General features: G+C 38.6%; 1 protein-coding gene across 2 annotated transcripts in view; it reads right to left on the reverse strand.

The window, feature by feature from the left end:
- cmip (c-Maf inducing protein) overlaps nucleotides 1-13,860 on the reverse strand; it is a 215,643-nt gene that overhangs the window by 88,941 nt on the left and 112,842 nt on the right. For both annotated transcript variants that reach the window (XM_043706666.2, XM_043706667.2), the window contains exons 2-3: nucleotides 13,704-13,829; nucleotides 3,697-3,747 (exon numbers count right to left, since the gene is read on the reverse strand). In XM_043706666.2, the coding sequence (XP_043562601.1) occupies nucleotides 3,697-3,747; nucleotides 13,704-13,829 (177 nt within the window). The remainder of the gene's footprint in view (nucleotides 1-3,696; nucleotides 3,748-13,703; nucleotides 13,830-13,860) is intronic.

Consider the following 13,860-nt stretch of genomic DNA (forward strand, 5'->3'; position numbering starts at 1 on the left):
GAAAGGCAGATGTATAAAGGGCCAAACGAGGACAGTTAATTCTGCTCCTCACCCCACATTTAAGGAAAACGAAGAAATCTAAATGTTCTTCAGCAGCCTCCAGTGATCCCTTCAAAAGCCAGGGGCTAGCAAATAGTTACGTGTATTTTCTGCTCAGGTTCTTGTATATTTGGCAAAAAGGCTTGAAGAAGCCACATTCAAGAGACCTTACACCTATTTTGGACAACTGTCTCCAGGACTCATAAGCCACTGATTTGGACACCAGTGCACATGTGTTAGTGAATGCACCAGTTCTACAGAGTTCATGTAGAACTCTGAGCTCAAAAACTGCATGAATTTATGTAAAACTCTGTTATCTCACTTTTTAGATTAGAATCAATCTAAACATCAGGTCATAGACAGAGAACACAGGGGGCTAACACCTTCAACATATTGTCTAGCTATCACCATTGTTAACAGCTAACCCGAGAACGCAACTTTAAAAAAAGGGTTTTGTGATTTACACATGAAAGAAGTGAAACTATCACTGTATTCTAACAGATGAAAGGCTTAACAGACAATCAATTCTTCAATGTATAATTTCAGTTACATCACACTGCAAATTTTTGCTATAAATTCTGTGTTACGATCGAGCCTTCCACAATCACCTGATGAAGGAGTGTCGCTCCGAAAGCTAGTGTGCTTCCAATTAAACCTGTTGGACTATAACCTGGTGTTGTGTGATTTTTAACTTTGTAAAATGGATGGTCTCAAGTCAGCAGCCCAGTTGTTAGTAAAATTTGAGAGTCCGTTATTAAGGATGAGATTGTGGAGTTCTTGGAAGTGCATGGTAAAATAGGGCAGAGTAAGCACAGCTTCATCAAGATAAGGTCATGCCTGACAAACCTATTAGAATTCTTTGAGGAGGCAATAAGCAAGTTATTGCCTAACTTGCTTATGTGATAAACTTGGATTTCCGGAAGCCTTTCAGGGGTTGCTAGTGAGACAAGAGCCGATAATGTTAGAGGCAAGGCACTGGCATGGATAGAGAATTGGCTGACTGGCAGAAGGCAGGGTGTGAGGCAGAAGGGGTCTTTATCAGGGTGGCAGCCAGTGACCAGTCAAGTTCCACAGGGGTCAGTGTTAGAACCACAACTTTTCACGTTATATATTAACAATCTGGATGAAGGAACCGAGAACATTGTTTCTAAGTTTGTAAATGACACGAAGATAGGTGGAGGGACAGGGAGTGATGAGGGAGCAGGAGGCTGCAGAAGGACTTAGACAGACTAAGAGATGAGGTAAAGAAGTTGCAGATGGAATACAATGTGGGAAAGTGTGAGGATATGCACTTTGATAGGAGAAATAGAGGCATAGACTATTTTCTGAAAGGACAAAAGCTTTGAAAATCTGAAGCACAAAGAGATTTAGGAACCCTAGTTCAGGATTCTCTTAAGGTTAACATGCAGATTCAGTTGGCAGTTGAGAAGGCAAATGCAAAGTTAGCATTCATTTCACAAAGGCGAGAATACACAAACAGAAATGTACTGCTGGGGATATGTAAAGATCTGATCAGACCACATTAGGAATACTGTGAGCAGTTTTGGACCTTGTATCTAAGAAAGGATATTGGAGTGCGTTAAGGTTCCAGAGGAGGTTCACAGGGATGAATGGCTTGTCATGAGGAGCAGTTGAGGATTCTGGGTGTCTGCTTGGTGGAGTTTGGAAGGATGAACAGGGATCTGATTGAAACTTCCAGAAACTGAAAGGCCCAGATAGGGTAGACATGGAGAAGATGTTTCCACAAGGAGAGACTAGGATCCAAAAGCACAGGCTCAAGATGATGGGATGAGAAGAAGAGGAATTCCCTCATTGCCCCAGAAGCTGTGACGGCCAAGTCATCGAGTGTAATTAAGACAGAGATAGATAGGTAATTGATTAGTAAGGGGATCAAGGGATTTGGAGAGAAGGCAGGAGAATGCATTTGAGAAACATATCAGCCATGACAAAATAGAAGAACAGACTCAATGGGCAGAATGACCTAATTCTGCTCCTATATCTTACCTTCTTATTTTCCATCTCTCCTAAGTTTTATTTCCATTTAAGTCAAGGGAATTGTTAAGAGTTTGAGGTGTAAACTGGGCTGTAGGCTGACTGTCATCCATTTTACTCTACCATACAAGGTCAAAATTAACTCTACAGGCTCAATCTCCTAAACCATATAGACCTCAGTGTTCCAAGAGTTCTACTCTAGTCCTTGCAAAGTTACCTGTCCTCAATTGAGGTAATTACTAATTTCACTGTAATTGACTTCTGAGTCTTTAAATTCAGAGAGAAAAATTTAACCAGAGTTCCCTGCCAGATGTCTTATCTACAACTCCTAATTTGAAGTGCATGTTGAGGGTTGGCTACAACTACATCCAATCCTGTTGAGGGCAGGATTGGATGTAGTTGTAGCCAATTGACCAATCTTCCATCAATCTTTCACTATCAAGATAAGTACTGGACACTTGCAGTATTTATGCAGACATTATAAAGCACCAATACTGTACTCAAAAGCTTTAATGCCACGAGGCCAACATGACAGGGAATATAAATACTACTTCTTGGGCTGTCCCTCAGCATTGAGGATGACTTTCTTAGCAGTTGTGAGCCCTGATGCTCACTGGTCTTGTATATCAGCCCCAGTAACAATGAATCTGAATTTGCAAAGCAACTGAAATGTAGAGATAATATTTTTGTTGTTAGTTCAAGGACAAGTAACAACTATGACAAAGAACACTCAAACAGGAAGAGCAGGACTTGATTTTCTTTTAAATGATGCTCAGTTAGAAAAAGATATATCAAATTTCCATCTATTTATATTTACGAGGAAGGTCATAATTAATAACAAATAAGTGTTAATATATTAGAACTACTATGTTAGTTAGCAAGTGTTTCACATGTCATTTTTTCTGTATTACAATCATTGGTTGCTGTATGGCCTTTATACTAATAGCAAAAGTCTAGCTTCTGTTGTGCATGGCTTATTTCATGTATTCTGGGTTAGAAAGCCCACATAACCATTGGAATGGCATTATTTGTCACCTTAGTTGAAATACAAAAATAAAGATCTTTTCGGCTCCCAATAACAATTTCATGTTTATTCCTGAGAATGATGTTCAAATCAAAATCAATGTCTCACATTTATCCATTCCAGGCTGCTGTCTTTAAACTGTCTTAGACAAAACTTTCACCTCTCTCAAACACACCCCCATCAGTTTGGTGTGTTTGATGATGACTAACTAATTGCCAAAACTGGGGAAGTCTGATTTGCATATTTGCATCAAAGCATTAGTGATTTTCACTTATCACTTTTGATCTTATCGAAGCAGCTGCCAAGTTGTCTGCTCCTGGGATAGTGCCAATGGTGCACTTTTTAACTAATCATCATTGCTGTGGTTTCTGGTCAATACACCAATCAACGTTTCCTCTGTTTTGAGAGTTATCATCTGTCAATGAATAACAACTTACTATACATAAGTTTGAGGGATTGAACCTGTTTCTCTCTCTTCTGTAGCACATTTCCAGAATGAATATGCAAAGCCTCAAAGTTTTGAGTGTTAAATACAGCTCACAACCTCTTACCAGATTGCCCTGTGCCATTCTGCTTTGAAAATTCAATTTTTACACAGATTTAGCTATCAGCAATTTTTGGACACTTGGCCATCTACATACCTTCCACTGCAACGAATGAAACCACTGATCTCGCAGATAACTGTTGGCTGCCTGAAAAGATGAAGAAAAGATGTTAAATCATGCAGTAAAATCAAATATATTATGAACATCTAATTACATTGACTAGTTAAATTTGAGTGATAGTACTCCATTACTCCAACACAATAACACTGTATCAAGACAATCGTATTCTAAAAACACATTAATGCGTCAAAGTTAATTATGTTATGAATCAAAGCTTTAATACAGTATGTACACTTGAGCTTTCCAGTCAAGAAAAAGAATGGGATCAAATACACTGATGAAAATCACCACATTAAGAAAAATATATCTCTGGGGAGCTTTCAAAGTTACAACTGGGAAAATGTCTGCAGAATTTCACATCTTGAGATCCCTGATTCCCAATTTCAGGGTTGACATATTATTGAGGATATGATGAAGGCTTCTATAAACTGATGGCTCAAACAGTGAGTTAGATGTATAAACCCATATGACTGCCACAGAACTATCCCATTCTGCATAAAAATAGAGGGAATCTGCCAGTAAGGAATTCAAATATGCAGCCCAACTACAACACTGGCTTCAAAATAAATAAGGAATAGTAATTCATTGCCATGGCTATATGGTCCCTCGGGGCCATTTCACAATGGGTACAATACTAAATTCTTTGAGGAATGTTTTTTTTAAAAACACAATCCCTGTTTCTAAGAAACACACACTATGGACTGAGTTTTCCATTGGTCAAGGGGGTGACTGCAGTTGGATGTGCACTTTGAAAGTAGCACCCTCAGTTGACACAGTCATCCCACATCTCCATTGCACACTTCAATTATCAAAAGAAAGTAAAGGCATGGAGAAAGGCAACTGACAATGCACATAACTCCAGTTAACCGCTTGGTAAGGTCATTGAAGAGCTTTTGGTGAATTGGTAAGAGACAGGGGGAAATCTTCAAAACTAAGAACGGGATGAGTGCAATCCCTGGGAAATACTTGCACAGCTAAATCAAGAACTCAGCATAAGCTACAATTTATTGTTGCTGAATTATGAACTTGGGGAAGAAAAGGAAAAGTGAAACAGTGGCGGCCGCTCGTGCCCTAAAGTTGTCATTACTCGAGAAAAGTGGATTAACTACCACTTCTCAAAGCATTTACTATTTGTTTAGTATACAAGGCTGTGGTCTTCCTGATCTCCTGCTTGCTCCATTCTGCAAGGCAGCAGCAAATGCAGTTATGGCTGCCATCTCCCAGTAGGAATTGCCCTCTTGAGAATGCGTATAGGGTATAAGCAGGCAGGGAAAGAGTTAAGCTCTGAGTTTTGTAAAACAGGAGGTTTAGCTGAGCATGACTCAGATCAGAGAAGAACTTACAGTTAACAATGGGGTGCTGGAGGCAAGGGTAATGGGTTAACAAGGTGGAGAAGCAGTCATTATGTAGAGCCATTTAACAATATTGGGAGCATTCAGTATGTAAGGTCAGCTGACAAGGGGAAAAAGTATCCACTATATGAATCCAGTTAACAAGGTTAAGAACATTCATTGTATAACTGTAAAAGGCTTGGTCTCTGCTATTGATACTCGTTGATTGTATTCACTCATTTAATATGTATGTTGCCCTATCTGGATGCTCCTCCCTGTAAAATGACTATGTTGTTGATTGAGAAACTGCTCTTCCAGAGAAGACCATGAACTTATGTCTCTGTGCACATGGGCGATTGTTGTCTCTCCCTCCAGGAATAAAGATTAAGGAGGTAATACCATACTGCATCTCTGAGCGTTTTGCTTCAAATGGGGGATGGGACGACACTCTGAAGGCCGCACCTATTTCCAGGCAGCATTCACAAATTGCTTCTGACCTAATAATGGTTGAGCAACTTTGAAATTCCCTTCCTCAAAGACAGTGGATACAGAATCTTAAAAAATTTCTAAGGCAGAGGGAGATAAACTCTTGATTACTAAGGGGATGAAAAGTTTTGGGGGATATGTAGGAATACAGTGTTGAGGATAATACCAGGGCAGCCACGATCTTATTGAATGGCGGTTGAGTGGCCTCCTCTTGTTTTTTTGTTATATGTTAAAAATGTTTATAATTAGGACTTCACTATCAAAATCATGAAGTCAGTGACAATAACATGGCCCAGGGTCAAGGAGTGATCCAGGTGTGGAACTCCTGACACCAAATTGAAAGTCTAAGCCCATAACTGACCAATGGATGGGTTGGCAAATTAGTCCCAAGTGCTGCTTCATCCCTATTTAGGGTCAGACAACAGGTGGTATGTTACGGACTGACTTGCCTCTCGAATTAACCTGGATAAAAGCAAATTACCGCGGATGCAGGAATCTGAAACCAAAAAAAGAGAAAATGCTGGAAAATCTCAGCAAGTCTGGCAGCATCTGTAAGGAGAGTAAAGAGCTGACGTTTCGAGTCTAACTGACCCTTTGTCAAAGCCATCTTTGACAAAGGGTCAGTTAGACTCGAAACGTCACCTCTTTTCTCTCCTTACAGATGCTGCCAGACTTGCTGAGATTTTCCAGCATTTTCTTTTTTTTGGTCTCGAATTAACCTTCTGCTTCCTGTGACTGAACAATTCAGATTGGAATTTTAATAAGTCGGAGTTTACCCAAGCACAAGTCCTGTTGCCCTGTATCATCAGAACAGAGAGGCTACATGAAATAGCCTTGTTCCAATGTTTCTCTATTGAAAAACGTTACATTTGCCTCAGTTCTTCATCTGACTGTCATTCACTAAGGAAAAGCATTTCGGGAAATAATCAAAACTAAACTAAATTTATTTGAAGACATTAAAAGAAAAAAGTCTACTCTTATTTTTGTCTCTTCACAGCAAATCATAATGAATAATGCCCTGTATCTGGGAAATGAGCCAATATCCATTTATTTTATTTTTTAAAATAGCATAAAGACACACATTCCAGATTTCCTTGGGGAAAGCTTAGTAATTATTACGGTAACTAATGCTAGGGGAGGACAGACAGAAAAGAACTGCAGTAAGCATTTCTTTTGAAAACGCTTTATGGCCATTTTAGGAAGTGATTCCAAATGATGAGAGTTTTTTAAAAAAATTAATAATTACTGAGGCCAAACTTATCACAGAGGAATCTTTTATGTATGACCTTAAGATAAATTAACGGAGTTCCACAAATAAAATACTTCCACAGTTTGAGTAGTGTTCTGAAAATGAAACTTTTTATTTAAAATGATTAAGACTGGTGATTAAACATGCAAACAACATGCGAATTAAGAGTTGGAGTAGGTCATTCAGCTTCTTCAGCCTGTTCCACCATTCAACTCGATAATGGCTGATTTGGTTATGGCTTCAACTCCACAATACCACTTGCCCCATAATAATCATGGCCTCCTTGTTACGTCAAAAATCTACTACCTCTGCCTTAAGAGTATTCAGTAAGCCTCCTCCACCATTCTCTGGTGAAAAGAAAGAGTTCCAAAGATACCTGAGTTCCAGAAAAAAAAATCCTCCTCATTTTCAATGGGAGACCTCTGTATCTCTTAGTTCTTGTCTCTCCAAGGGGAAACATCCTTTTCAGCTTCCACCCTCAGTTCTGAAGAAAAATCACACCAGCCTCAAAATGTGATCACTCCTTCCCTCTCCACAGCTGCTGCCAGACCTGCTAAATTTCTTATTTTGGGTCCAGTGACTCTTCTTCACAACAGTTTAAAAATTTACAGTTCTGAAGGGTCACTGGACCTGAAATGTTAACCCTGCTTTCTCTTTGTAGATGCTGCCATTGTTGCCGAGTTTTTCCAGAAATTTCTGTTTCTTTCTGATCCCCAACATTCGCAATTCACTAGGGGTTTTTTTTGCCAAGTTTCTCCTTGTTTAAAAAAAACACTTTGTGTTCTTCTAAACTCCGACAGACACAGGCTCATTTTGCTAAGTTTTCCTCACAAATCAACATCTTCCCTCCTCCTACAACAAACACACCACTTAGGTCTCAGTCAAGTCTGAAGGTTGCAAACAACCAAAGATTTATACATTAAAATAATCCAGCATTTGGCGCTATATCCATGTTTCCCAAATCAAAAGCAAATTTCCAAAAGTATCTTAAAACACCTGTAAAACAGTATTCGCACATTGTTTAGGTGAGAACAATAACTTTCTCTTGGATAAAAATTCACACTATATATACACTGCAAAATATACTTAGCTCAATGTTGATAGGCTTTGATCCAGCACATGACAAAGGTCACCTAAACTTACGAGTTTTAGAATGGTAGATTAATAGTGTTTAACATTCCAACCAGTGACTGGCCAGTGTTGTTTGCAATTGCTAATATTTAACAATGCTATCACTATCATCAATAAACACAGGGCTTTTAGCAAATGATGACTGTTGGCAAACAACTTACAAATTACTATCGTGAAGGTACTTTGTTTTGGAAATCCATGCTGTGAAAAAGTGTATTGTTGAGTGTAATCAACCAAGCTAAGTGCCAACCCTTCAGAAAATAATAAACAGCATATTGGTTCCATTCTATCCTATCATTGGAGTTCACTATTCGGTGAATAACAATTTGACTTGAGCCATCTTAGGTGGTATGTCACAAAGCAATTAATTGTGTGCAATATTACTAAGTATTTGTAAATCTCATGGCAGCCATCCTTTTGCAGTGCTTTTATTGGGACAATACATCATTGCTTTTATCATGCAAGTGCTCATGTCAACAGTTTATGGCGTCACTAGATTAACTTACTGGTGTTGCCTTAACCTGTGATGTACCTTCCTCCCCTCCAAACCAATAGACAGAAAACATTTCAATGGCTTATGCCATTGCCTTTGGAAACAAAGCATTTTGTATGCTTTAACAAAGCATCTGTCGTAATAAATAATCTAAAAGATAATATACTCAGTCATACAGCATGGAATCAGACCCTTTGGTACAACTAGTCCAAAGATGAACATAATCCCAAACTAAACTAGTCCCACCTGCCTGCTTTTGGCCTATAACACTCCATACCTTTCCTATTCAAGTACTCATCCAAATGTGTTTTAAATATTATAACTGTACTTGTATCCATCATTTCTTCTGGCAGTTCACTCCACACATGAATCACCAGCTGTGTAAAAAAAGTTTCCCCTCATGGGCTTTTTAAAATCTTTCTCCTCTCACCTTAAAAATACACCCCCTTCTTTTGAACTCCCCCACCATAGGGGAAAGACCCTTGCTATTCACCTTAAATATGCCCCTCACGAATTTATAAAGCTCTGTAAGGTCACCCCCTCAACCTCCTACACTCCAGTGAAAAAAGTTCCAGCCTAGCTTTATAAGTGAAACTCTCCATTGCCAGGAAAATCCTGGTAAATCTTTTTTGAACCCACTCCAATTCAATAATAATCTTTCCTATTGCAGGGTGACCAGAAATGCACACAGTACTCCAGAGGCCTTATCAATGTCCTATACAACCTCAACATGACATTCCAACTCCTGTACTCAGGAGGTCTGAATAATGAAGGCAAGCATGCTAAACGTCTTCTTGTCCACCCTGTCTACCTCTGATGCAAATTTCAAAAAAAATGTGCCTGAACCTGTAGGTCTCTCTACCCTACAACATGACCCAAGGCACTACCATTAATTGTATAAGTCCTGCCCTTGTTTGTTTTACCAAAGTACAGTACACCACATTTATCAAAATTAAACTCTATCTGCTATACCTCAGCCCACTGACCCAACTGATCAAGCTCTCTTTGTAATCTTAGCTAACCATCTTCACTATCTGTCCATCCAAAGATCTCCACAGAAACAATGCTCCAAATGATAACTCTCCACCATTTGGATCTAAAAGACAAATATCATGAATAGATTTTAAGAGTATGTATGCATACAATGTATCCTTCCATTATGGGATTACCAAAATAGTATGCAACATGTTTATTTCAACTGTGTCAGCACTGCTCAGTTGGCAACATAGAGTCATAGAGTAATATAGTACAGAAACAAACCCTTTGGTTTATCAACATGTGGATGCTCCTACTAGAGAAAGAGCAAAATTAGACCTTTTGGGCAATAAGTCAGAGCAGGTGACTGAAGTAAAAGTGGGGGAATACTTTGGCTCTAGCGATCATAATTCTATTAGCTTCAACTTGGTTTTGGAAAAGGATAAGCCTTCCATTAACACCCTTATTAGCTTCCTCTGCTTTATCTCAGCTTTTTAGGGTTATCAGGGTAGATGGAACTGGGATTTGAGGTAATAATCAAATCAGCCATGATCTTATTAAATGGGAGAGCAGGTTTGGGGGTGGGTTGAATGTTCTATTCCTGTAGCTATTTCGTAAGTACACATGTCAAAATCTTTGGTCATTTACTTGGTAAATTGTGATGCATGGAGAATGAATACCATAGTGTCCCATTGTAATTCACTTTCCCAATATTGGATAAAATATAAAAACATTCTTCATAAACAAGGTGAAACATGATTGTTTCACACATGGCCTGCAAGGAAATACAACTCCACTTGTAGCAAACAAAACTCTTTACAACTTTTGTTCAATCCAATTCTAATTTGAACTTAATTTTGATCAAAACTCAAAATAGACAAACTATATAAAGCTTAGAGTTCACAGAACCATAGAATCCCTACAGTGTGGAAGCAGGCCATTCAGCCCACCTTCCACAGCAACCCTCCGAAGAGGATCCCACCCAGTCCTACCTTATCCCTATAACCCTGCATTTCCCATGGCTCATCCACCTCGCCTTCTCATCCCTGGACACCATGGGCAACTTAATATGGCCAATCCATCTAACCTGCACATCTTTGGACTGTGGGAGGAAACCCATGCAGACACAGGGAGAATGTGCAAACTCCAAACACACAGTCATCCAAGGGTGGAATCGAACCCAGATCACCGATGCTGTGAGGCAGCATTGCTCACCACTGTGCCACTTGTTTATGACTGGAAAGCTTTAGTGGCAACAAATAAGTTAGAAGATGAGTTGATAAAAGATGCCAAAATAAAATGTTGGAAACAACTTGATATATACATTGGAGATAATCCCCCACATCAGACAGATGGAAACATACTCCCTGAAGAGACATACAAGGCTAAGGTCAGACAGTGGTCTGGAGTTTCAAAGAGAATTCTGGTGATGAAGCTGTTCGAGTGGATACCACTACTGCAGGAAAACTGATCTCGAAGATCCTTTTAGCTGTTAAAACAACATACCCCTCGCAATCTAAGACGATCACTACAAAAGATGCAGGATGAAAAATTTGAAAGGAAGATATTTTTGAGAAGCTACCAAAAGGAACAGTTGATATCAAAGGGAAGCAATGGAACTTCATTAAAAGGAAACAAGAAACTGAAGCTTTTGGTCTTGCATTTTCAACTTTTCGTATTGTTTTAGAAATAATTTAAGTTCTGTAGTACCAAGCATTTATAAAGATTTGGAAATGAAACAAATATATTTGTGCTGAATGATGTGGCAAGATATGCTGCTTCTCAATTAATTCTATCTTGCTGAAGGTAGGTTGCATTTAGCTTAAAGCGGATCCAGCAACGTTCTATTACAATCACAATGATAAACTGACAGCCATTGCTAAGACACACGCCAATAATTTACGTGGATGGGCTCCAAAACACATGAGCGACGCAAGATAAATAAAATAAAAATTGAATTTAAGATTGAAGTCAGGCTTTTGGAAGCATTATATATACAGGATTAAATAAGGCAGAATAAATTTGGAGTTACTTTACATCATAGTCGGCCTTGAAAAAATAAACTGAGACATGTCCTCACAGAAAGAAAATTGTGCATCCAGGAAAGAAACAGACCAGTTATGTAGTTTGATTTGACAGTGAAATCTGTTGCACACTTAGATAGTGGTGAAACGTACTCTTTTCATGGAAGTCTTGAGTCCAGAAACCTATTCAAATATGGCAAAATTTATTATATTCTTGGTGGGAAAGAATAACATGCTGTCTGGTATCCCAGGAAGTGACTAATACTTTTGTGCTGAAATTTCAGCATGATGATAGACACAGGGGTACACTTAATTTTCTCTAGGAATTCCTATACGAGGGCAATCTGAAAAGGTTTAATACATAGAATGTTACGAGGGTAACAGCTCTCCTTGGGATAACATAAGTGTGACAACGGATATTGCTGATTAATGTTTGAGAATAGGCCTTGTTGGTAGAAAGGAAATAATATTTTAAAACATGCCAAAATAAAGTGGGTTGATGCAAGACATCAGTTGTCAGATTGTTTCACAAAAAAAAGTGCTTGCTCCAATAAATAATTAGAGACCTTCAAAAAAAAATCAAAAGAATTTAAGACTATGAAAACGAATCAATTTTTGTTTGGATTGTTTAAAGAAATGAAAGAGGGAAATGGTAAATTTATTGTATTATGCAAAATATGAAAAAATGTTTCTGATTGGTTATAAGGGAAGATATAAAATACAAAAGAACATTTTTGTTTCATTTTCATTTGTTTTGGTTCGAGGATTGTTTATGTTGTCAAAACATTTATCTAAAGAGGGGAGTCTGTCAATGTTGTAAGTAGTTAAGTAGTGATTGGGTTTAATTTATTAATGAATTGCTCAGGCCGATTTAAAGCAACAGCAGGTGAGAATGGTGAGTGAAAGTAACTGTGGGACAGAGTAATCAAGACCCACCTGCTCCAGGGCGGGTAATAATAATCCTCTGAACAGGTTGATTAGAAAATATCGAAGACTTCTGTGGTTTCTGTTTCACCAATTCACTTGATCTGGTCTTAGATTATAGCTAGCACAATTTAAGATGGTTTTGTTTATTGGAGGTGAATGGTCTCAGTTTCAGGATACCACTGCAAGAGTTCCTCAGATTAGTATTCTAGACCTACCATCTTCCACTGCTTCATTAAGACACTCACTCTATCATAAAAGATCAAAAGTGGGGATGTTCATTGATAATTGCACAAAATTCATCACCAGTCTCAACTGCAGCTTGTGCCTATAACAGCAAGACTTGGACAGCATTTAGGCTTGGGCAGATAAGTTTAAATAGCATTCACACCACACAAGTGTTAAGCAATGACTATCTCAAATAAAAGAAATGATCTAACCATTTCTCTTGACACTCAATGACATTAACATCCTGGAATTCCCCCACCTTCTGGGCACTGTCATTGACCAGAAACTGAACTTGACCAGTCATATAGTGAGTGTCTAGGAATTCTATGGTACATAACTCTCTCCTGATGGTCTAATGTCTACAAGTTATAAGTCACTTGGCCAAAAGTTAATAGGAGAATTCTTATGAAATCCTAGGGATTAACTGGAACACTGAGGAATAATTAAAATGAATTTCAGAGAGCTGTGGCATTCTTGGTTTGGTCCCAGAAGGAGAAGCAAATGAACGCTGAAGATCTTTGTTCCACAAGATTCAATACTCGACAGCACACGAATTCACATGTCGTGCTGAAAACCTCCTCGACCCTGACAAAATAATTTCATATCTGTGATTATTTTTTCCATTATGATAAAAATCAAAGTTTATAAAATGCCTGTTCTTATTTCGAGTTGGCTCCCTAGAGCATTGATAGATGAAGAAAATCTATCAGATTTATTTCTTGGTTTGCACACTGTGAGAATTCTTCAATGTGATTTACTGTTTCCCTTTCATGGTAACATCACTGATCCTGAGTACCTAAAGATTCCCCCTATATCGAGCCAGATTCAACTTAATGTTTCAAAAGGGGAATCCACTTCTACCGGGATCAATACGTCTTTGTAGCAGTTTTGCTCGAGGTCAATGGTAAGTGTCACTTCATTTTTGATTGCAGAAACCATGTCCAGGTGTTGGGAGAAGCAAGTGGTAATTGCTCGCTTTAGCTAAATAATCCCTCTCAAATCCTTCAGACATTTCTGGCCATCCTTCCAAAATACCTGCCCACTTCTCTTCCATCCTCCCTACCAAAATGAAATAGTTGCAAATTGGCTCATGGTAAGATGTCTGTGGTTGAATATCTCAGAGGCAGTGTGCAAAACTTTACCTGAAGTAGAACAGTGCCTCCAGGGATGGTGAGCTGTAAACAGTATTTTGGTGCATTCTCCCACGACAGCAGCTGAACATCCTCAATAGCACTGTATGAAATGGCATCCTCCATGTAACCAGCAGGCTGTGAAGAAAGCACAAAATACTCTGCATTA

Source organism: Chiloscyllium plagiosum, unplaced genomic scaffold, assembly GCF_037043375.1.
Source record: "Chiloscyllium plagiosum isolate Xiang-an unplaced genomic scaffold, Cpla_swu_hap1 HiC_scaffold_17, whole genome shotgun sequence".
In the NCBI taxonomy this organism is placed as follows: domain Eukaryota; kingdom Metazoa; phylum Chordata; class Chondrichthyes; order Orectolobiformes; family Hemiscylliidae; genus Chiloscyllium; species Chiloscyllium plagiosum.